Here is a 23,991-nt window from a genome sequence, read left to right on the forward strand (position 1 = left end):
AAAATTTAAACGGTTAAACTGTCTTATAATTCTTTTTCTCTACTAAAGAACAAATAAAAGAACACAAGCAGTATAATTATCAATACTTTCACCTTATGGCCAAAATGGAATTGTTTTTAAATGATAGATTATACAAGATCTATTAAAATAATTCTAGGCCCATACAACTTCTAAAATACATGAACTAAATCAGCTACGCATCTATCTGCAAAATGTGTTACTGGGGCAGTTCCAACTTCTGGTTATGCTTTGATATCACTCTACTGTAAGACTTCAAGGCCTACCAAGTTTCCCTGCATTAACTGTCCTTGACCAAAACCATTGAGGTCTCACCAATGTTTGATGTTAACTTATTAATGTCTGTTTGCAATTTTAGCAAAAAGAACCCTGTATACTTTGCATCAAGAAGGTGACACTTACTAGAACTCCAGTGACCACTCCTCTAACAATCTGTGTCAGCATTTAGTAGTGGCACCTCCCATCACTTTCTGGGGCTGGGATTCTGTCTGAATTTCTTATAAGTGTAATGAAGAATTCAAATTTATAGTACAAAAGGAAATATAGTCCTTTTATAGATGCACCGTAAGGAGGATGTTGACATAATAATGAGGATAAATTATAATTATTAGACTGACCTGTTTTATTTTCCTCTTAAATCATGGCTCCTTACAGCCTTTTACCTCTCAGACTGAACCATGAGGCTTCATGCCCTCGGACGGAGGACCAGTGATGCTTAGAATAAATAGGCCACTGGCCAGCTTAGAATCTTAAAACTTTAAAGCAGCCTTAAAATGAGACATTATCAAGGAGGGAAAGGGATTTTTAAAAATTCCTTTAGCTCTTTTAACTATGGCAGGACCCAAGCCTGGAGGACTAGATAACAGAGTTTCACCACAGGCCCTGTGTGGAGAGAGCTCGAAGAAGCCAGGCCCCTCCAGTCTTAGAGCGCTATGGGAGAAAGGAGGGAAATCAGAGGCCACAGAGTTGGATTTTGAGACCCAGGATGAGTGAGCCGTGATGTGTCTACTGATGAGAACCCAAGCACAGGCAATGGCAGGCGGTCTGGGCATTCCTGAGCTAGGGGCAGCAGACAGGGCTGACGGCCTGGCAGGAGGCAGCATATTTACAGACTTCCTAAAGAACGTTACAGAACTGTTAAAATGAACTATTAATTCCATTCCTATCAAATAGTGATAAAATATGAGGCATGCTTCTTCCTATTTGTACGTTAACACAGTCAATATCATTTGATTTCCATTACCAATTGGTTATAGTTATTTTATAAAAAGGACACTTTTCATTACACCAACATTAAATAAACGTAGGACTTTACAACAACACACAGAGTTTAGAAGAACGTATCCCAGGTGATCTTCGAGTATAAGACCTCTGACACTACGATCACACGAAATCCAAGGCCGTGATTCCTTGTATCTGACAGCCGCCCTCTAGGAGAGATGCTATCAGAAAAGGTTTCAGGCAAAATCTAGCAAGAAAGAGGAAAACAGCCAAGTAGCTGAGCATGGGTTACTCTTGGGTATGTCTTCCTTCTCATCCTCATTACTGTTCTCTGAGCGCCATCACTTTGCCACCTCTCACGTTCCCAGGTAGGAGGCCTCCTTCAAAGTATAATGGTGCTTCTAATTGAAAATATCTGCCACAAACCTTCACAGTTCAGCCAGAAGGACAACTCAGGCAACAGTGGTTTGCTTTCATTTGGTATCTCCATTTCAAAAAGAAAAACATGCTATGTATACAAACTATTTGTGCTAACCACAAAAGGGATTTTAAATCATTCTGTAGACTTCTTAGCTCTAAATGACTCTTTTCATCAATGAATGATGAGAATGTAAAACTGAGTATGACCCTGTTTCAGGACTTTAGAATGAGTTACCCAGTTGATGAAAATCAGCATGTTACAAATCTTCCCATCATTAGGTATACTCGTAACTGTTTATATACAGTTGCCATAAGTGGGAAGAAGAATCTCTCAACAATAAATCAATGACTTACTGGTTCTAGCATAGTCCCAAAAGTTCAAAAAGACTAGTCTTTTCCTTCTATCAAAAGACACTGGGTTTTAGCTGATGTCAGCCTTGCAAAGCAGGTTTTGTGACAGGTAAATATGGGTAACTGAAGAACTTGTTTCTCTTGATGCTCCTTTGTGCAACGAAGAAACTCTCAACCTAAGGGAGGAGAAGGCAGCAAGCAGGAAAACTACAAGGGCACTCACTTTTCTTCAACTTTTGATGTCCATATCTTCTGTGTGTATGATCCATTTCACTAACTGGAGCTGTAGACTTGCATGGAATAAAACTAAAGTACTATATTCTACAATTCACTGTTAGTACTAAGCACGGCAGAGAAGTGACCATAGAGGGAGGTGTCCTAGAATGCCTCCACACACCTCACAGCCCTCAGCACTTTCTTGCACTTGCTTATCTGCCTGTCTGGCTCCCTCACCAGAACCTCAGGGACAGGAGGCCTCACTATCTCGGTCATCACAGAGCTCAGATTGTAGTTAGGTCTGGGGGTTCAGCCCTGGGCAGCCTTGGTGCCTTCCTCTGTCAAATAGGGGGGATAGTCCTACCTTCCTCAAGGGTTAGTAGGAGGGCTGCACAAGTTAATGCTGATAAAACACTCAGAACACTGCCTGGCATGGAACAAGCAATATGCTATTTAAGAGTTTGTTTAATTACATTAATACTTGTAGAATAAAAGAAAAGGTTTTATTTTAAAAGCAAAAACCTGGTCACACTATTTAGGCAATCTTCTAATAAAGCTATGTGAATTCTGAATTGTTAAGACTATCTTCCAATAAGAGCCACTTGTTCAGCTTCTCACTTACAAGGAGGAGAGATTACGGCCTTCCTGGTTGTTTTCCAGAGAGAACACCATAAAATAGCTGACTTTAGAACGTTTAGAAACAAACTACATTTTCTCTTAAGGCCTTCATATTTTTGCATACATACTGTCCTTAAAAAAAAAAAAAATCCCTAGAGGCCAGGTGTGGCGGCCCACACCTGTAATCCCAGCACTTTGGGAGGCCGAGGCAGGAGGATCACCTGAGGTCAGGAGTTTGGGACCAGCCTGACCAAAACAGAGAAACCCTATCTCCACTAAAAAAAAAAAAAAATCAGTTGGGCATGGTGGCGCATGCCTGTAATCCCAGCTACCTGGGAGGCTGAGGCAGGAGAATCGCCTGAACCCAGGAGGCGGAGGTTGCAGTGAGCCAAGATCACACCATTGCACTCCAGCCTGGGCAACAAGAGTGAAACTCCGTCTCAACCACAACAACACACACACAAAAATATCCCTAGAGACATGCACAATTTTTCTTCTTAAGAGTATAAGTGATAGCCCTTAGGTACTTACTGGAACATACAGAGCCAAATGTTTTTCATGTTTTCACATGCAGTATCTTATGTGATCCTTAGCAAAGTGTTCTAAAGCCATGCAAGCAATGATTGTTCCCACTTACAACTGAGAAAACCATGATCCCATGACTGGTAAGAAGAAGTGGCAGATCTAGGAATTTTATGACCAAATTGTAAGGTCCCCTGACCAGGATGCGCCATGGTCAAGCCATCGTGACCCCTGTGACCCACACGTACACATCCAGAAGGTGTCCTGCAGCCAGAAAGTCTGGGACAACAGGAAAACCACAAAAGAAGAAAAACGGCTAGTACCTGTCTTAGCTGATTAGCCAGCCTTGGGGCATTCTACCATTGTAACAGGCTCTACCCTAACTGATCAATAAACCTCGTGACATGTGACACTGTGCTCTGTAACCTTGTGATAATGTACCTTGTGACATTCTTCCCCTACCTGCAAAATCCAGCCCCTAACTGTAACTTTCCATTGCCTACCCCTAACCTATAAAACCATCTCCAATCCCACCACCCTCTGCTGACTCCCTTTTCATACTCAGCTCACTTGCACGCAGGTGAATAAACAGCCTTGTTGCTCACACTTAGCCTGTTCAGGTTGTCTCTTCAATTGGACGCATGCATAACATTTGGTGCCGAAAGCCCGGGATAGGGGAACTCTCCCCGGGAGACCTCTCCCCTATCCTCCCCACGCTCTTCCATCAAAGAGACTTCCCTCGACCTCAGGACCTCAGACCAGCCCCCGAGAACACTCCCACCTCTGTCTACGGATCGGGTAAGCTGCCTCGGTCTCTCCTCATCTCTCTCCCTCTTTTTCTCTCCTCAAAATTGAGACAAGGAACCTTCCTCTTATCCGTGTTTCCAAAATCCAACATTGGTCACGGACTCTTCTTGGGAAGACAGTCTTCCCTCGGTGTTTGGTGAATGCCAGGGAAGCCAGCCTTGGCCATTCGCCAGCCACACAACCCGGGACCCCCATTGGGGATGCCCACTGAGGATGCTAGTGGTTGCTCTTTTCCTTGTCTCTTTCTTTCCCCTCAAACTTTCCCAGTTCTATCATGGGCAACCTCCCACCCTCCATCTTCCCCACTGGCTTCTGTCCTCAAAAACCTCAAATCTCTTAGCTTTCACCCAATCTAAAGCCTAAATGTCTAATTTTTTTTTTTTTCTGTAACACGGCCTGGCCCCAATATAAATTAGACAATGGCTCTCAGCAGACAGAAAACAGCACTTTCAATTTCTCTATTTTGCGGGACTTAGACAACTTCTGTCGCAAAATGGGCAAATGGTCTGAGGTACCCTACATCCAGGCATTTTTTACACTACGATCTCTCCCTAGTCTCTGCTCCCAATGTGGTCCATCCCAAATTTTACTTATCTCCCTTCCACCTACCTCTCCTTCTTCCACTGGGGATGCTGACTCCTCTTTATCTGTTAACCCCTTTAATCTTTCTCCCCCCCACCCACCTATCCAAACCTGGCCCTAATTCCCCCTCAGAACCAAGTTCTACCCACAAGCCACCCCCTTATGTCCCTCCCATTACCATCCCTCCTCACACCTGCTCTGGCTTATAATTTGGCCCTGAAGCCGACCCCCATGCCCCTGCCCAACAATTTCCCCTTTGAGAGGTGGCAGGAGCCGAAGGAAAAGTCCAGGTTCACATCCCTTTCCCTATGTCTGACCCTTCCCAAATCAGTCAGCATTCAGGCTCTTTTCTGTCAGACCCCACCCAAATATATACAAGAATTCCAATACTTAACACAGTCCTACAATCCGACTTGGAATGACTTAAATGTCGTCTTCACTTTGGATCCTAGCTCAATCTTATGCTGATGACTGCTGGCACCTTGAGCCTGGCCTCCAAGGCCAGGCACTAGGGCAGTACCCGTGAAGGCCCCAAAGGACCTACCAGGCAGGGGCCCAAGGCATAGCCAGGCAAGACTACATGATCTCTTGTTTAGTTCAAGGGCTTCAGAAAGCTGCATATAAAGCCGTGAATTATGACAAACTAAAGGAGACCACTGAGAACAAAGCTGAAAACCCAACTCAGTTTATGGCCCATCTAGCTGCCACCCTCAGGCGATATACAGCACCAAACCCTGAAGGGCCAGAAGGCCGCCTTATTCTTAACATGCATTTTATTACCCAGTCAGCTCCTAATATTAGAAAGAAACTTCAAAAATTAGAGTCTGGCCCTCAAACCCTATAACAGGAATTAATCAACCCTGCCTTCGAGGTGTTCAACAATAGGGAAGAGGCTGCCAGGCGGCAGCGCGCCTTTCAGAATGACAAATGCTTGCCTCCACCTTAAAACAAACCCCAGCAGCACCACCTACCTGCAAAAACTTCAAGGCGTACAAACTGCAGCGTTTAACTGCCCCTCCGGGACCTTGCTTCAAATGTCAAAAACCTGGCCACTGGGCCAAGGAATGCCCACGGCCCAGGATTCCTTCTAAGCCATGCCCCTGTGTGGGCCCTCACTGGAAGTCAGACTGTCTGACTCTCATCACCAATCCTGGAGCTCCTGGAGCACAAACCCGAAATGACCGACTCCTTCCCAGATCTCCTCGGCTTGGCAGCTGAAGACTGACATTGCCCGAATATCTCAGAGGCCCCCTGGACCATCACAGATGCCAAGCTTCAGGTAACTCTTACAGTGGAGGGTAAGTCCGTCCCCTTCTTAATCGATATGGGGGCTACCACTCCACTTTACCTTCTTTTCAAGGGCCTGTTTCCCTTGCCCCCACAACTGTTGTGCGTATTGACGGCCAAGCTTCTAAACCCCTTAAAACTCCCCAACTCTGGTACCAAATCAGGCAACACTCCTTTATGCGCTCCTTCCTAGTTATCCCCAGCTGCCCAGTCCCCTTATTAGACCAAGATATTTTAATTAAATTATCCTCCTCCCTGACTATTCCTGGACTACAGCCACATCTCAGAGCTACCCTTTTATCCAATTCCAAACCTCCCTCGCAACCTCTCCTTTCATCTCCCCACCTTAACCCTAAAGTATGGGATACTTCCACTCCTTCGCTTGCAACTGATCATTCACCCCTTATCATCCCATTGAAACATGGCCACCCTTATCCTGCTCAATGCCAATACCCCATCCCACAACAGACTTTAAGGGGCCTAAAGCCTGTTATTACCTGTCTACTACAGCATGCCTCTTAGTCCCTACCAACTCCCCTTACAACTCTCCCATCCTACCTATTCAAAAACCAGATAAATCCTACAGGCTAGTCCAAGACCTTCGTTTCATCAATCAGATTGTCCTCCCCATTCATCCTGTCATGCCTAACCCTTATACTCTCCTATCCTCAATACCACCTTCCACAACTCATTATTCTGTTATTGACCTCAAAGATGCCTTCTTTACCATTCCCTTACATCCCTCTTCCCAGCCCCTTTTTGCCTTTACTTGGACTGACCCTGACACCCACCAGTCCCAACAACTCACCTGGACCGTCCTGCCCTAAGCTTTCAGAGACAGCCCACACTACTTTAGCCAGGCCCTCTCCCATGACCTGCTTTCTTTTCGTCCATTTGTTTCCCATCTCATTCAATATGTGGATGACCTTCTTTGCAGCCCCTCTTACCAATCCTCCCAGCAAGACACTATCCTGCTTCTTCAACACCTCTACTCCAAGGGGTACAGAGTATCCCCCTCCAAAGCTCAAATTTCTACTTATCTTGGTATAATCCTCCACCAACATAGGTGTGCACTTCCAGCAGACCATATTCAGCTAATCTCCAAATTCCAATCCCCACCACCAAACAACTACTCCTCTCCTTCTTAGACGTTGTTGGATACTTCTGCCTTTGGATACCAGGTTTTGCCATCCTAACCAAACCACTCTATAAACTCACAAAAGGAAACTTAGCTGAACCCACAGATCCTAAATCCTTCCCTCGCCCCTCCTTTTACTCTAAAAAAGGCCCTAGAGGCAACTCCTACTCGAGCGCTTCCCGACTCCTCCCAATCCTCCTTCCTCCACACAGCAAAAACGCAGGGCTGCGCTGTAGGAATTCTTACTCAGGAACCAGGCCTGTGACCAGTAGCCTTTGTATTCAAACAGCTTAATCTTACAGACCTGGGGTGGCCATCATGCCTGCATGCCACAGCAGCCACAGCCCTTATACTCTTAGAGTCTCTCAAAATCACAGGCTATGCCCCACTCACCTTTTATAGCACTCACAACCTCCAAGAGTTAGTTTCCTCTTCACATATAAAACATACTCTCGGCTCCCCGCCTCCTCCAGCTCTATTCACTCTTTATTGAAAATCCCATGGGGACCATTGCCTTTGGACAGGACTTCAACCCGGCCTCTCACTTACTACCCACTACGACTAATCCACACAACTGTATTTCCTTAATCCACATAGCCTCCTCTCCTTTTCCCCATATTTCCCTTTTTCCTGTCCCTGACCCGGACCACACTTGGTTTACTGATGGCAGTTCTTCAAAAACCAGTTGATTAACACCAGGAAAAGCTGGATAGGCCATTGTGTCTCACTCATCTATCACTGAAACTGCTGCACTCGCCCCATTTACAACCTCTCAACAAGCTGAATTAATAGCACTAACTCGTGCCCTAACTCTTGGCAAAGGACTGCATGTTAATATCTATACTGACTCTAAATACGCCCTTCACATCCTCCACCGCCACCCTGTCATCTGGGCAGAAAGAGGTTTTCTCACTACACAAGGATCCTCTATTATCAATGCCCCCTTAATAAAGCCCTCCTTAAAGCTGCCCTCCTTCCAGCCAAAGCCAGAGTAATCCACTGCAAAGGACACCAAAAAACCTCTGATCCCATTGCCCAAGGAAACACCTATGCCAATAAAACAGCCAAAGAAACAGCAAACTCCCCAGTATCTGCTCCCAGTGGCCAATATTTCTCCTTCTCATCTATCACTCCTATTACTCTCCTTCTGAAACCTTAACCTACCAGTCACTTCCCACTCAAGGCAACTGGTTTTTAGATCATGGAAAGCTCCTTCTCCCTGCCTCTCAAGCTTACTCTATCCTCTCCTCCTTTCATGACCACTTCCATGTAGGATATAAATCTTTAACCCGCCTTTTAGAACCTCTCATTTCTTTTCCAGCCTGGAAATCCATCCTCAAAACAATCACCTCTCAACGGGCTATAATGCCACTCTACTACCCCATCAAGGCTTTCTCAAACCTCCTCCTTTCCTTATGCATCAAGCACGACAATTTATCCCTGCTCAAGATTGGCAAATTGACTCTACTCTTATGCCCCGTGTCTGGAAACTCAAATACCTCCTGGTTTGGGTCGACACCTTCACCAGATGGGTTGAGGCTTTTCCCACGGGGTCTGAAAAGGCCACTGCAGTTATTTCCTTCTTCTAACAGACATAATTCTCCGGTTTGGTCTCCCTACTTCCATACAGTCTGATAACAGGCTGGTCTTCATCAGCCAAATCACTTAAGCAGTTTCCCAAGCCCTCGGTATTCAATGGAATCTTCATGCCCCATATCACCCTCAGTCCTCTGGAAAAGTAGAAAAAGCCAAGGGCCTTTTAAAAACACACCTTACTAAACTTACCCTCCAGCTTAAAAAAGACTGGACCACTCTCCTACCCCTTGCACTCTTCCGAATTCGAGCCACACCCTGGGAACCCACCGGGTACAGTCCATTTGAACTCTTACATGGCCGCACCTTTCTGCTGGGGCCCAACCTTATTTCAGACACCACCCCTCTTGGTGATTATCTTCCAGTCCTTCAACAGGCTAGACAGGAAATCCACTAAGTTGCCAATTTCCTTTTACCTACTCCAGATACCCAGCCATATAAAGACACCCTAGCCGGACGGTCAGTTCTCGTTAAGAACCTGACCCCTCAAACTCTAGAACCTCGGTGGACAGGACCTTACCTGGTCGTCTATAGTACCACAACCACAGTCTGTCTGCAGAATCCTTCCCACTGGGTTCATCGCTCCAGGATAAAACTGTGCCCATCAGACGACCAGCCTAGCTCCTCTGCCTCCTCCTGAAGTCGCAAGTACTCTCCCCCACTTCCCTTAAACTTACCCACAATTCCTGAAAAAGAACAATAACCCTGTATACCTTTTATTTACAGTAGGCCTTTACACAGTCACCCCAGTATTTAAACTCTGTCTACTTATGTCCCTACTAACCATTCTCACGTACTTCTAAATGCCCTGCTTTTGTCTATACTACCAGTTCACGCTTTTCCTCCAGACCATTGTAGCTGATATCTCGTGGTGTCACCCTCAAGCTGCCACCCTTAACTCTCTCAGAATGGACAGATGACCTTCTGTGGCAAGGTACTCTCCAATTCTTCCACCCTGATGAAGTTCTTTTCTTTTATACTTACTCTTTGTCTCACTCCCATTCCCTTGCCACCCTCTACCCCTCCCCCTAATTATCTCCAGCAAACCATCAACCTCACCCACTCCCTCCTCACCATCTCCAATCCTTCCTTAGCCAGAGATTGTTGGCTATGTATTTCCTTCTCTTCCTCCTACTACACAGCTGTCCCTGCCCTGCCAGCTGACTCAGCAACCTCCCCCATCTCCCTACACCTCTGAACCTCTTTCAATGATCCCCACCTTTACCCTCCCAAACAACTTCTTTACTTCCTAGAAAAATACAGCAAAAACTCCCCGATATTTAATACCAACAAGCTGCTGCTCTCCTCCGTACCTACCTACAAAAACAATTCCTTTACCTCAGCAAGCAGTCACAGAAAGCTTTCATCAGATTACAATCAACAACCCCATAAAATGTGCCTTTTCTAGTTTTCTAATACCTGCCAAGAAAATAATTCCCTACCAATCAAAAACCAAGCAAACAACCCATTTGCATTAGACTAGAGGAAAGTGGGAGGCTCTGATATGAGCTTATTTCTTCGAACTTGCCATCAAGAATGGAAGTCAGGATACTTGGTTTATATTATTATTATTACTATTTTTGAGATGGTCTCACTCTGTCATCCAGGCTGAATTGCAGTGGTGTGAACACGGCTCATTACAGCCTTAACCTCCTAGGATCAAGGGATCCTCCTGCCTCCGCCACCTGTGTAGCTGGGACTACAGGTTCACGCTAGTGCCAGGTTTATTTTTATTTCTTGTAAACACGGGGTCTCGCTACATTGCCCAGGCTAGTCTCATATGCCTAGGCTCAAGCAATCCTCCCTTCTTGGCCTCCCAAAGTGTTAGGATTACAGGCATGAGCCACTAAACCTGGCCAATTTCTAATTTTAGGGTTAGAACTAAAGATTTTAAAGATCACTTCCAGCTGTAGGATTCCTGGACACTACTTCTCCTTATCTGTTTCCAACACAAATAATGTAATCACCAAACTAGCTTAGGGATAACATAAGGTGCTCCCTTACATTAAAAAATCACAAAAGTAAAAAACTTAACTGTTAAAGTAAAAAAACACAAAAAGATCCAGAAATGGAAACAAGGATGGAAGATGGAAGATATTTCCCTTGCTCTACTTTCCCCACACTGTGTCATTTTATAAGCCACAATGCTATTTCCAGCAATAAATTCATTTGAACAATGTTATTTATTTATTTATTTTTGAGACAGAGTCTTGCTCTGTTGCCCAGGCTGGAGTGCAATGGCATGATCTCGGCTCACTACAACCTCTGCCTCCCAGGTTGAAGCAATTCTCCCACCTCAGCCTCCCACGTAGCTGGGATTACAGGTATCCACCACCACGCCCAGCTAATTTTTGTATTTTTAGTAGAGACGAGGTTTCAGCATGTTGGCCAGGCTGGTTTTGAACTTCTGACCTCAGGTGATCTGCCCGCCTCAGCCTTTGAAAGTGCTGGGATTACAGGCATGAGCCACCATGCCCGGCCTGAACAATTATTTAATAACATTTTCAGGAGCAAAGAATATACACTTAATAAAAACAACCACAAAATGCTAGTCTTCTTTGATGACTCCCAGGGAATTCACTGTATTTGAAATCATACACTCATCAAATATTTAGTTGGCCTGTTCCCGGATTATCCATACACAAGGAAATCAATGACCCTTCATCTTTGTTCTAGAAAGATAAAAAACTACACTGTTTATCCCCCCTCCCTCCACCCCAGGCAATCTGCTCTCCACTTTCTTCCTAGAGCTGTTTCTCAGCCCCCTGTGTGGCTAGTCATGGCAGGGGTTCCGCTCTCATCAATGGACTGTGGGCAGAAGTATGAGGCCATCTCCCCTGCATAAAGAGTACTGCTGCTCTGCACTCGTTCCTCACGCTGCAATCCCCACACATGCACACGAGGATGAGCCCACCATGCCCGGCTAATTTTATTATTTTTTGTAGAGACAGGGTCTCCCTATATTGACCATGCTGGTATCAAATTCCCGGGCTCAAGGAATCCTCCCACCTCAGCCTCCCCAAAGTGCTGGGAGTACAGGTGTGAGCCACCATGCCCGGCCTAAAATTGAATCTTAACTATTGAAAGCAGTAGTCTCAAAGAGAACACAACAAAAACTTACCAAATGTGCCATAAAATCCTCTGGGTCCACAAGTCCCCACGCCATACTTCTTTAGAGATGCTAAAGCTGCTGCCTTTATTGAAGTAAAAGAATTATACTTTAATAATTTATCTTTAAGAGTTCAAAACGAACATTTCCTATTCTTTAACCCACAGAGCTCCTTCCTTCCTCCTCCAACTCTAACAGAATATAAAGAAGAGACAGGTGTAAAGACTGAGTATATGACTTAAAATATGGAAAAGTTATACTAGCCTGATTCTCAAAACCTGGTTAACTTTTCTGCATTTGTGGGCCAAGTCTTTCCTGGAAAATGCCTGTTAGCCCACAATCCCAATAGGAGAGAGAGCAATTTCCTAGACCCTTCTCCAACTATTCTCTAGGTCTGGCCTGTTCAGTTCTGTGGTTGCTGCCTAACACTGAGCCACATAAGAGACTCTTGCCTCTCTCTGTCTAGGTCCCGCTCACAACTCTGTCAGACAAAAAGTAATGGGAAAAACTTGCACAGCGCTTTCCAATACTCTGATTTTTTTCCTTTTTTTTGGAGACAGAGTCTCGCTCTGTTGCCCAGGCTGGAGTGCAGTGGCACCATCTTGGCTCACTGCAACCTCCACCTCCTGGGTTCAAGAAATTCTCCCACCTCAGCCTCCCAAGTAGCTGGGACTACAGGCATGTGCCAACATGCCCTGCTAATTTTTGTATTTTTTGGTAGAGATGGGGTTTCACCATGTTGGCCAGGCTGGTCTTAAACTCCTGACCTGAAGTGATCCACCACGCCCAGCCTGCATTTGTCTTTTATGTCTAGTTTCTTAAATCAGTAATGTTATCTGTCCACTTCAGCAATATGTGCTACTCACCTTAACCCTAGGGTTATCCAACAATCCAAGAAAATTAAATGAGGCGAAGTTTATACATTCTTTTCCATTCACCACAATTTTGTGGCTTGGAGGGCTAGGGAAGAGATAAAGAGTGGTACACGTCAATTACACATTCATGTTACATGCTATCATATTACCTTGGTGGTAGGCACAACAACATAGTGTAGTCATCCTACCCTATTTGCATACTGGTCTTTGATTTCTTGTTTTTAAGAAGTAATATTAGAGCATGGTACATTAAAAATAAGATATTTTTCCATTAATTTTATTTTTAATAAACTACCTGTACTATTAAAATAAAAAAGAAAAATAAGCTAGAATTCCAAGATGAATGAATGGCAAATCTTAAATGCTATGGTTTTAAAACTCGCTTAAGAATGAAGCTGCTAAATAAAGTATCTCAGAAAAATCTGGAATAAGCCAAACAGGAAGAAAATATAAAATAAGATCAAAGGCAAGAATAGGCAGAGTGAGTTATGATCTTGCATAGTTAAACGGCTTAAAAAGAAATGTCATGTATAGGAAGCCACTAAAGAGTAAGTGGGATATGTTCCCAATGTCTAAAGTTAACGCTGGAATGCTGTTGAAGAGGAATCCTCACACTCATGGGGAGCGGGGAGAATGTGGGTGGCAGCTACACTGGAACCAGATATGAGCCCGGCTGGGACAGGACAATGGGCTCCTGAAGGTACTTCCGTTAAGCCCTCTGCTGATCTATATTCGAGCCATGAGCCATGTTTCAAAATCATGGGCTCAAATTATGGGTTGCAAACTGTTAAAGGGCTGTGAGACCAAGTTAGTTGGTCACAATCAGCCTATTTTAACCAGAGGAAACAGTAAAACAAAATAGAATGGAAAAGAAAATATCAGAACCATGGCACAGGGTGAGTGATGGGACTATGTATCTGTACTGGTCCATGTACTGGGTTGCTCTATAAAATGCACTGTAGCCAGAAAAGATGGAGAAACACTATTCTCATTGATACCTTTTAACAGCATTGGTCATCCTTGAGAAAACACAGATGCTGGGAAACCAGGAAAAGAAAAGAATGACAACTTGAAGTAAATTCATGAAAGCGAACTAACTTATAAAAAAGGCAAGAAGACTCTGAAAAAACCATGGGTTGTAGAGTCTGTCAGAGAGATCCCCTCTGTATTATGGCTATTGACGACTTCAGAAACTTAGGGACATCACTGACCTCTGTGATTCTCAGTTTCTTCATCATTAAAGTAGGGGAGAGTATACCTCTCAAGGAAATTGCTATTATGAAAGTGCCTGGCTCATAAGAGGTGCTCTCAAAATATTTTCTTTCTTCATCCCTAAGGCTTCAAGGGCTTCTCTTTCTATTTTATTTTATTTTATTATTATTATACTTTAAGTTTTAGGGTACATGTGCACAATGTGCAGGTTAGTTACATATGTATACATGTGACATGCCGGTGTGCTGCACCCATTAACTCGTCATTTAGCATTAGGTATATCTCCTAATGCTATTCCTCCCCCTCCCCCCATCCCACAACAGTCCCCAGAGTGTGATGTTCCCCTTCCTGTGTCCATGTGTTCTCAGTGTTCAATTCCCACCTATGAGTGAGAACATGCAGTGTTTGGTTTTTTGTCCTTGCGATAGTTTACTGAGAATGATGATTTCCAATTTCATCCATGTCCCTACAAAGGACATGAACTCATCATTTTTTATGGCTGCATAGTATTCCATGGTGTATATGTGCCACATTTTCTTAATCCAGTCTATCATTGTTGGACATTTGGGTTGGTTCCAAGTCTTTGCTATTGTGAATAGTGCTGCAATAAACATACGTGTGCATGTGTCTTTATAGCAGCATGATTTATAGTCCTTTGGGTATATACCCAGTAATGGGATGGCTGGGTCAAATGGTATTTCTAGTTCTAGATCCCTGAGGAATTGCCACACTGACTTCCACAATGGTTGAACTAGTTTACAGTCCCACAAACAGTGTAAAAGTGTTCCTGTTTCTCCACATCCTCTCCAGCACCTGTTGTTTCCTGACTTTTGAATGATTGCCATTCTAACTGGTGTGAGATGGTATCTCATTGTGGTTTTGATTTGCATTTCTCTCATGGCCAGTGATGGTGAACATTTTTTCATGTGTTTTTTGGCTGCATAAATGTCTTCTTTTGAGAAGTGTCTGTTCATGTCCTTCGCCCACTTTTTGATGGGGTTGTTTGTTTTTTTATTGTAAATGTGTTTGAGTTCATTGTAGATTCTGGATATTAGCCCTTTGTCAGATGAGTAGGTTGTGAAAATTTTCTCCCATTTTGTAGGTTGCCTGTTCACTCTGATGGTAGTCTCTTTTGCCGTGCAGAAGCTCTTTAGTTTAATTAGATCCCATTTGTCAATTTTGTCTTTTGTTGCCATTGCTTTTGGTGTTTTAGACATGAAGTCCTTGCCCATGCCTATGTCCTGAATGGTAATGCCTAGGTTTTCTTCTAGGGTTTTTATGGTTTTAGGTCTAACGTTTAAGTCTTTAATCCATCTTGAATTAATTTTTGTATAAGGTGTAAGGAAGGGATCCAGTTTCAGCTTTCTACATATGGCTAGCCAGTTTTCCCAGTACCATTTATTAAATAGGGAATCCTTTCCCCAATGCTTGATTTTCTCAGGTTTGTCAAAGATCAGATAGTTGTAGATCTGTGGCATTATTTCTGAGGGCTCTGTTCTGTTCCATTGATCTATATCTCTGTTTTGGTACCAGTACCATGCTGTTTTGGTTACTGTAGCCTTGTAGTATAGTTTGAAGTCAGGTAGCGTGATGCCTCCAGCTTTGTTCTTTTGGCTTAGGATTGACTTGGCGATGTGGGCTCTTTTTTGGTTCCATATGAACTTTAAAGTAGTTTTTTCCAATTCTGTGAAGAAAGTCATTGGTAGCTTGATGGGGATGGCATTGAATCTATAAATTACCTGGGGTAGTATGGCCATTTTCACAATATTGATTCTTCCTACCCATGAGAATGGAATGTTCTTCCATTTGTTTGTATCCTCTTTTACTTCCTTGAGCAGTGGTTTGTAGTTCTCCTTGAAGAGGTCCTTCACATCCCTTGTAAGTTGGATTCCTAGGTATTTCATTCCCGTTGAAGCAATTGTGAATGGGAGTTCACTCATGATTTGGCTCTCTGTTTGTCTGTTATTGGTGTATAAGAATGCTTGTGATTTTTGTACATTGATTTTGTATCCTGAGACTTTGCTGAAGTTGCTTATCAGCTTAAGGAGATTTTGGGCTGAGACAATGGGGTTTTCTAGATATACAATCATGTCGTCTGCAAACAGGGACAATTTGACTTCCTCTTTTCCTAATTGAACACCCTTTATTTCCTTCTCCTGCCTAACTGCCGTGGCCAGAACTTCCAACACTATGTTGAATAGGAGTGGTGAGAGAGGGCATCCCCGTCTTGTGCCAGTTTTCAAAGGGAATGCTTCCAGTTTTTGCCCATTCAGTATGATATTGGCTGTGGGTCTGTCATAGATAGCTCTTATTATTTTGAGATACATCCCATCAATACCTAATTTATTGAGAGTTTTTAGCATGAAGGATTGCTGAATTTTGTCAAAGGTCTTTTCTGCATCTATTGAGATAATCATGTAGTTTTTGTCTTTGGTTCTGTTTATATGCTGGATTACATTTATTGACTTGCATATATTGAACCAGCCTTGCATCCCAGGGATGAAGCCCACTTGATCATGGTGGATAAGCTTTTTGATGTGCTGCTGGATTTGGTTTGCCAGTATTTTATTGAGGATTTTTGCATCAATGTTCATCAAGGATATTGGTCTAAAATTCTCTTTTTTTGTTGTGTCTCTGCCCAGCTTTGGTATCAGGATGATGCTGGCCTCATAAAATGAGTTAGGGAGGATTCCCTCTTTTTCTATTGATTGGAATACTTTCAGAAGGAATGGTACCAGTTCCTCCTTGTACCTCTGGTAGAATTCGGCCGTGAATCCATCTGGTCCTGGACTCTTTTTGGTTGGTAAGCTATTGATTATTGCCACAATTTCAGAGCCTGTTATTGGTCTATTCAGAGATTCAACTTCTTCCTAGTTTAGTCTTGGGAGGGTGTACGTGTCGAGGAATTTATCCATTTCTTCTAGATTTTCTAGTTTATTTGCATAGAGGTGTTTGTAGTATTCTCTGATGGTAGTCTGTATTTCTGTGGGATCAGTGGTGATATCCCCTTTATCATTTTTTATTGCATCTATTTGATTCTTCTCTCCTTTTTTCTTTATTAGTCTTGCTAGCGGTCTATCAATTTTGTTGAACCTTTCAAAAAACCAGCTCCTGGATTCATTAATTTTTTGAAGGGTTTTTTGTGTCTCTATTTCCTTCAGTTCTGCTCTGATTTTAGTTATTTCTTGCCTTCTGCTAGCTTTTGAATGTGTTTGCTCTTGCTTTTCTAGTTCTTTTAATTGTGATGTTAGGGTGTCAATTTTGGATCTTTCCTGCTTTCTCTTGTGGGCATTTAGTGCTATAAATTTCCCTCTACACACTGCTTTGAATGTGTCCCAGAGATCCTGGTATGTAGTGTCTTTGTTCTCGTTGGTTTCAAAGAACATCTTTATTTCTGCCTTCATTTCGTTATGTACCCAGTAGTCATTCAGGAGCAGGTTGTTCAGTTTCCATGTAGTTGAGTGGTTTTGAGTGAGTTTCTTAATCCTGAGTTCTAGTTTGATTTCACTGTGGTCTGAGAGACAGTTTGTTATAATTTCTGTTCTTTTACATTTGCTGAGGAGAGCTTTACTTGCAAGTATGTGGTCAATTTTGGAATAGGTGTGGTGTGGTGCTGAAAAAAATGTATATTCTGTTGATTTGGGGTGGAGAGTTCTGTAGATGTCTATTAGGTCCACTTGATGCAGAGCTGAGTTCAATTCCTGGGTATCCTTGTTAAATTTCTGTCTCATTGTTCTGTCTAATGTTGACAGTGGGGTGTTAAAGTCTCCCATTATTATTGTGTGGGAGTCTAAGTCTCTTTGTAGGTCACTCAGGACTTGCTTTATGAATCTGGGTGCTCCTGTATTGGGTGCATATATATTTAGGATAGTCAGCTCTTCTTGTTGAATTGATCCCTTTACCATTACGTAATGGCCTTCTTTGTCTCTTTTGATCTTTGTTGGTTTAAAGTCTGTTTTATCCAAGACTAGGATTGCAACCCCTGCCTTTTTTTTTTTCCATTTGCTTGGTAGATCTTCCTCCATCCTTTTATTTTGAGCCTATGTGTGTCTCTGCATGTGAGATGGGTTTCCTGAATACAGCACACTGATGGGTCTTGACTCTTTATCCAATTTGCCAGTCTGTGTCTTTTAATTGGGGCATTTAGTCCATTTACATTTAAAGTTAATATTGTTATGTGTGAATTTGATCCTGTCATTATGATATTACCTGGTTATTTTGCTCGTTAGTTGATGCAGTTTCTTCCTAGTCTTGATGGTCTTTACATTTTGGCATGATTTTGCAGTGGCTGGTACCGGTTGTTCCTTTCCATGTTTAATGCTTCCTTCAGGAGCTCTTTTAGGGCAGGCCTGGTGGTGACAAAATCTCTCAGCATTTGCTTGTCTGTAAAGTATTTTATTTCTCCATCACTTATGAAGCTTAGTTTGGCTGGATATGAAATTCTGGGTTGAAAATTCTTTTCTTTAAGAATGTTGAATATTGGCCCCCACTCTCTTCTGGCTTGTAGAGTTTCTGCCGAGAGTTCCGCGTTACTCTGATGGGCTTCCCTTTGTGGGTAACCCGACCTTTATCTCTGGCTGCCCTTAACATTTTTTCCTTCATTTCAACTTTGGTGAATCTGACAATTATGTGTCTTGGAGTTGCTCTTCTCGAGGAGTATCTTTGTGGCGTTCTCTGTATTTCCTGAATCTGAATGTTGGCCTGCCTTGCTAGATTGGGGAAGTTCTCCTGGATAATATCCTGCAGAGTGTTTTCCAACTTGGTTCCATTCTCCCCGTCACTTTCAGGTACACCAATCAGACGTAGATTTGGTCTTTTCACATAGTCCCATATTTCTTGGAGGCTTTGTTTGTTTCTTTTTATTCTTTTTTCTCTAAACTTCCCTTCTCATTTCATTCATTTCATCTTCCATCACTGATACCCTTTCTTCCAGTTGATCGCATCAGCTCCTGAGGCTTCTGCATTCTTCACGTAGTTCTCGAGCCTTGGCTTTCAGCTCCATCAGCTCCTTTAAGCACTTCTCTGTATTGGTTATTCTAGTTATACATTTGTCTAAATTTTTTTCAAAGTTTTTAACTTCTTTGCCTTTGGTTTGAATTTCCTCCTGTAGCTCGGAGTAGTTTGATCGTCTGAAGCAGCCTTCTCTCAACTCGTCAAAGTCATTCTCCGTCCAGCTTTGTTCTGTTGCTGGTGAGGAGCTGCATTCCTTTGGAGGAGGAGAGGCTCTCTGCTTTTTAGAGTTTCCAGTTTTTCTGCTCTGTTTTTTCCCCATCTTTGTGGTTTTATCTACTTTTGGTCTTTGATGATGATGATGTACAGATGGGTTTTTGGTGTGCATGTCCTTTCTGTTTGTTAGTTTTCCTTCTAACAGACCTTAGCTGCAGGTCTGTTGGAGTTTGCTAGAGATCCACTCCAGACCCTATTTGCCTGGCTATCAGCAGCGGTGGCTGCAGAACAGCGGATTTTTGTGAACTGCGAATGCTGCTGTCTGATCGTTCCTCTGGAAGTTTTGTCTCAGAGGAGTACCCGGCCGTGTGAGGTGTCAGTCTGCCCCTACTGGGGGGTGCCTCCCAGTTAGGCTGCTCGGGGGGTCAGGGGTCAGGGACCCACTTGAGGAGGCAGTCTGCCCGTTCTCAGATCTCCAGCTGTGTGCTGGGAGAACGACTGCTCTCTTCAAAGCTGTCAGACAAGGACATTTAAGTCTGGAGAGGTTACTGCTGTCTTTTTGTCTGTGCCCTGCCCCCAGAGGCGGAGCCTACAGGGGCAGGCAGGCCTCCTTGAGCTGTGGTGGGCTCCACCCAGTTCGAGCTTCCTGGCTGCTTTGTCTACCTAAGCAAGCCTGGGCAATGGCGGGCGCCCCTCCCCCGGCCTCGCTGCCACCTTGCAGTTTGATCTCAGACTGCTGTGCTAGCAATCAGCGAGACTGTGTGGGCGTAGGACCCTCCGAGCCAGGTGAGGGATATAATCTCCTGGTGAGCCGTTTTTTAAGCCTGTCGGAAAAGCGCAGTATTAGGGTGGGAGTGACCCGATTTTCCAGGTGCCGTCTGTCACCCCTTTCTTTGACTAGGAAAGGGAACTCCCTGACCCCTTGCGCTTCCCAAGTGAGGCAATGCCTCACCCTGCTTCAGCTCGCACACAGTGCACTGCACCCTCTGTCCTGCGCCCACTGTCTGGCACTCCCTAGTGAGATGAACCCAGTACCTCAGATGGAAATGCAGAAATCACCCATCTTCTGCATTGCTCACGCTGGGAGCTGTAGACTGGAGCTGTTCCTATTTGGCTATCTTGGCTGCCCTCCAGGCTTCTCTTTCAAATCCAGTGCCACTCACCTCCTCAACTGTGATTCTGATTTTATCATGTTATTCAGGTTCCTACTTCTCAAGGTTTCCTTAAGTTTCCTAAGTCCTCCCTGATTTCATAGTCAGGTATCGGCAGTCACAAAAAGATTAAAAACAAAAAACAACAAACCAATACCTAGATAGACCACCCATGTACCAAAGGTGCCGTAAACATTGAGACCATTCTATAAGAACTGTAATACACAGAAAACAAATGATTAAGAACAAGTATATCCAAAACCCTTAACCACAGCTCAAAAGCTATCAAAAGGCAGCATGATGTGATGTAGGGATACTATCTGTCCAGCAGTTGGAGTAGCGAAGGAACGAAGTTTCCGGTGAGAAATGGAAGTCTCAGACCTGTGCCCCATGCAGGCTAGCAGGAATAGGTCATAATGGGCACTTGATACAGGAATCCTGGAACCTAAAATCTTATAGGGTATGCTGCAGAAGCAAGTAAAACCAACCAGAAAGACATCTCCACAATCGAGACCTGAGAGGACTCAAAAGAGAGAAAACAACTTTCCCAATCAAAAACTACAACCCCACCATGAGTGAGAGTCAGCATACAAGACATGCAGAAGGGCCGCTGCCCAAGAACGTGAGACGCTGGATACTAGAAAGTGCTCCCAAGAGCATAAACATAAGGAAAGGTTAAAAAGTTACTAAGAAAAGGACAGGCTGGGCTGGGCGTGGTGGCTCACGCCTGTAATCCCAGCACTTTGGGAGGCTGAGGCAAACAGATTACCTGAGGTCAGGAGTTCAACACCAGCCTGACCAACATGGTGAGACCCCATCTCTAGTAATAATACAAAAAAATTAGCTAGGCATGGTGGCGCATGCCTATAATACCAGCTACTCGGGAGGCTAAAGCAGGAGAATCGCTTGAACCCAGGAGGCAGAGGTTGCAGTGAGTCGAGATTGTGCCACTGCACTCCAGCCTGCTCAGGAAGAACGAAATTCTATCTCAAAAACAAAAACAAAAACAAAAACAAAAAAGGACAGGCTAACTTGCTAAATAGTCAAATATAACTTCCAGAAATAAAATCTAAGAGCCAATAAAATTAGAAATCTAAAAGATAGATTAAATACCCCATCAGACACTGCAGAAAAATGAAAGAAAGAGCTGAGATTACCAAGAGATGCAAAAATATGAAAGAGTACATACTGAATGTGGAGGATATGAAGGTTAAAAGTACACTAAACATTAGCTCTACAGGGAAAAACTGGAGGAAAAAAGTGAGAGACAATGTTTGAACCGATAACAGCTAAAAAATTCCCAGAATTCATGGGAGACAGAAATCCACAGGCTGAAGTACAAAAATGAGTCCCAAGTAGGATAAATATGAATAAATTACAAGAAGACACATGACAGTGAAACTGTAGAATTTTAGAGAAAAAGAATTGTGAAAGCCACTAGAAAAAACAGAAGATGAACAATAATTAGACTGACACAGTCTCCCCATAACACAGGCCAGGCCATGATGAAGAAATTCTCCAAGGCTGCAGGGCAAATAATGATCCACTTAGAACCTGTTACCGACTAACTGTCATCCAAGGAGGTAAAATAAAAACATTTCTCATTAAGAGATACAGATTACCTTCTCTGAATCTCTACATAACAATCTAATAGAGAATATATTTTAGAAAAAGGAATTTTAAGCGCAAAGAAGCTGCACGGATAAAGAAAGAAATACCTAAAGATTGGCAATAAGAAACTGGTAAATAGGTAAAGAAGGTGATTCTCAAATATAATAATACTGGAGGATACAAAATAAGTGGAGGTCAATTATCAGACATCAAGAAAGGGGGAGTGGGGATGGGGAACAACTGAAGTAGGAGTCTAGTAAGTCCCTGTACTGCTCAGTAAGGAAGAGAGGAAGATTAATTAACATTTGGGGCAAGGTGGCTCATGCCCACAATCCCAGCACTTTGGGACACCAAAGCAGGGGGATCACTTGAGGTCAGGAGTCCGAGACCAGCCTGGCCAACATGGTGAAACCCCGTCTCTACTAAAAATACAAAAAATATTAGCCAGGCGTGGTGGTGCATGCCTGTAATCCCAGCTACTCCAGAGGCGGAGGCAGGAGAATCCCTTGCACCTGGGAGAGAGACGCTGCAGTGAGCTGAGACGGTGCCACTGCATTCCAGCCTGGGCAACAGAGTGAGACCCTGACTCAAAAAACAAAAAAAAAATTGGACAGGAATTACTTATGTTAAGCATGAGGAGAAGAAAAGAATAAGGGAAGTCTAATCAAGAAAACCTGATCAAGCAGACTAAAGGCAAGGGAAAAAAAAAGAAATGAAAAAATTAAGGCCACTGCCCTGGAACAAAAGACCACGTCTGTCAGCGGCTCCTGCAACTAGGTGTGGCCAGCGTTGCCGTAACCAAGCTGACAGGCCCAGAAGGAGCCTCTTTTCTGCCCATCTGCCTGACATCCTCCCTTAAGGTGACTTATGAATGGAAGTCACACACCTCAAGGGCAGAACACCAGGATGGTAACCTGGGTCCCTAATCATCTGTGGCGCTAGCTACCTTGCTCCACACTTGTGAGGGCAAATAAACTTCTACTTTCCCTAAGCCATCTAAGTTTGGGTTTCCTATTATATGCAGCTGTACCCACTACTAATTAGTTACAACTTCAACCAGAATGATCTCTAACAATGCTACCTTTAGGTGTTTTGAAGAAATCAGTTTGTTTTTTATAAAGAGAGATAAAATAATTTGACGCAGATATTGTACTTATTTCCCACACATAATACATATTCCTGGGAGCGGGACTTCACAGTGAAACAGTATACAACCAAGTAAGCAAACCTTTTAAAGACCACAACAAAAAGCAACCCTGTAAGGGGTCAAGTGTAGAACCACAAATACTGAATGAGACTTGGGTAAAATTTTGAGGGATAGCAACATACACAGATTCAAAAAGTTATGCATCCAAGTATTCAGACAGAATTGAAAATGACAGACTTTAAACATAAATTTTTCAATGCTTCTAATGATGAATATGGTATCCAAGATGCCTAGGAAGAATGAGAATAAAACTGCTGCATAGGGTAAAGGAAAGAGCAGTATTTTTGAATATATTATTTGCACAATGACATTTTAAATATATATGTGCAATTAAATTAATAAATCAAATAACATTATTTTTGGCCATTTCTTATACATCCCTTTAAATTTACATATCAAATTGGCCAAGAAACTCTTTTAAATGCTATTGGGAAAATTGTGAATCACCTCATATTTCAGCAGATATTAGTGTTTACTATACATATAAGTTAGTAATCAAAATAAATGTAAACAGATTAAACTCCTCAGTTAAAAAATGACACTAGGATTAAAATCCAATTATGTACAAAAGAACTACACAAAATGACACAGTAAAATTGAAAACAGAGTCCTATTAATCACAGAATAACTAAATGATAGCTGGTGTAGCTACACTGCTATCAGACAAATGGACTTTAAGGTAAAACATAATTTTTGTTAGAGATAAGGGACATTCAAAAAGATGTAAAAATGCTGAGCCCACATACATTTCACACCTTCAAACTAAACAATTTAAAAATGAAACAGAGACAGAGAATGAATTCATATGGTGGGTAATACTGATCTTTATACTGTCTCTTTCTTTCTCATTCATTTACATACCAGACAGAAAATGGCTAAAACTGTCA

General features: G+C 43.0%; 1 protein-coding gene across 3 annotated transcripts in view; it reads right to left on the minus strand.

The window, feature by feature from the left end:
- Nucleotides 1-23,991, minus strand: part of SPTLC1 (serine palmitoyltransferase long chain base subunit 1) — a 100,364-nt gene that overhangs the window by 36,874 nt on the left and 39,499 nt on the right. For all 3 annotated transcript variants that reach the window (XR_010130280.1, XM_031014541.3, XM_031014543.3), the window contains exons 4-5: nucleotides 12,749-12,842; nucleotides 11,895-11,967 (exon numbers count right to left, since the gene is read on the minus strand). Coding sequence is in view for 2 of the 3 variants with exons in the window: in XM_031014541.3 (XP_030870401.2) it covers nucleotides 11,895-11,967; nucleotides 12,749-12,842 (167 nt within the window). In the remaining variant the exon portion in view is untranslated. The remainder of the gene's footprint in view (nucleotides 1-11,894; nucleotides 11,968-12,748; nucleotides 12,843-23,991) is intronic.

Source organism: Gorilla gorilla, chromosome 13 (genome assembly GCF_029281585.2).
Source record: "Gorilla gorilla gorilla isolate KB3781 chromosome 13, NHGRI_mGorGor1-v2.1_pri, whole genome shotgun sequence".
Classification (NCBI taxonomy): Eukaryota; Metazoa; Chordata; class Mammalia; order Primates; family Hominidae; genus Gorilla; species Gorilla gorilla.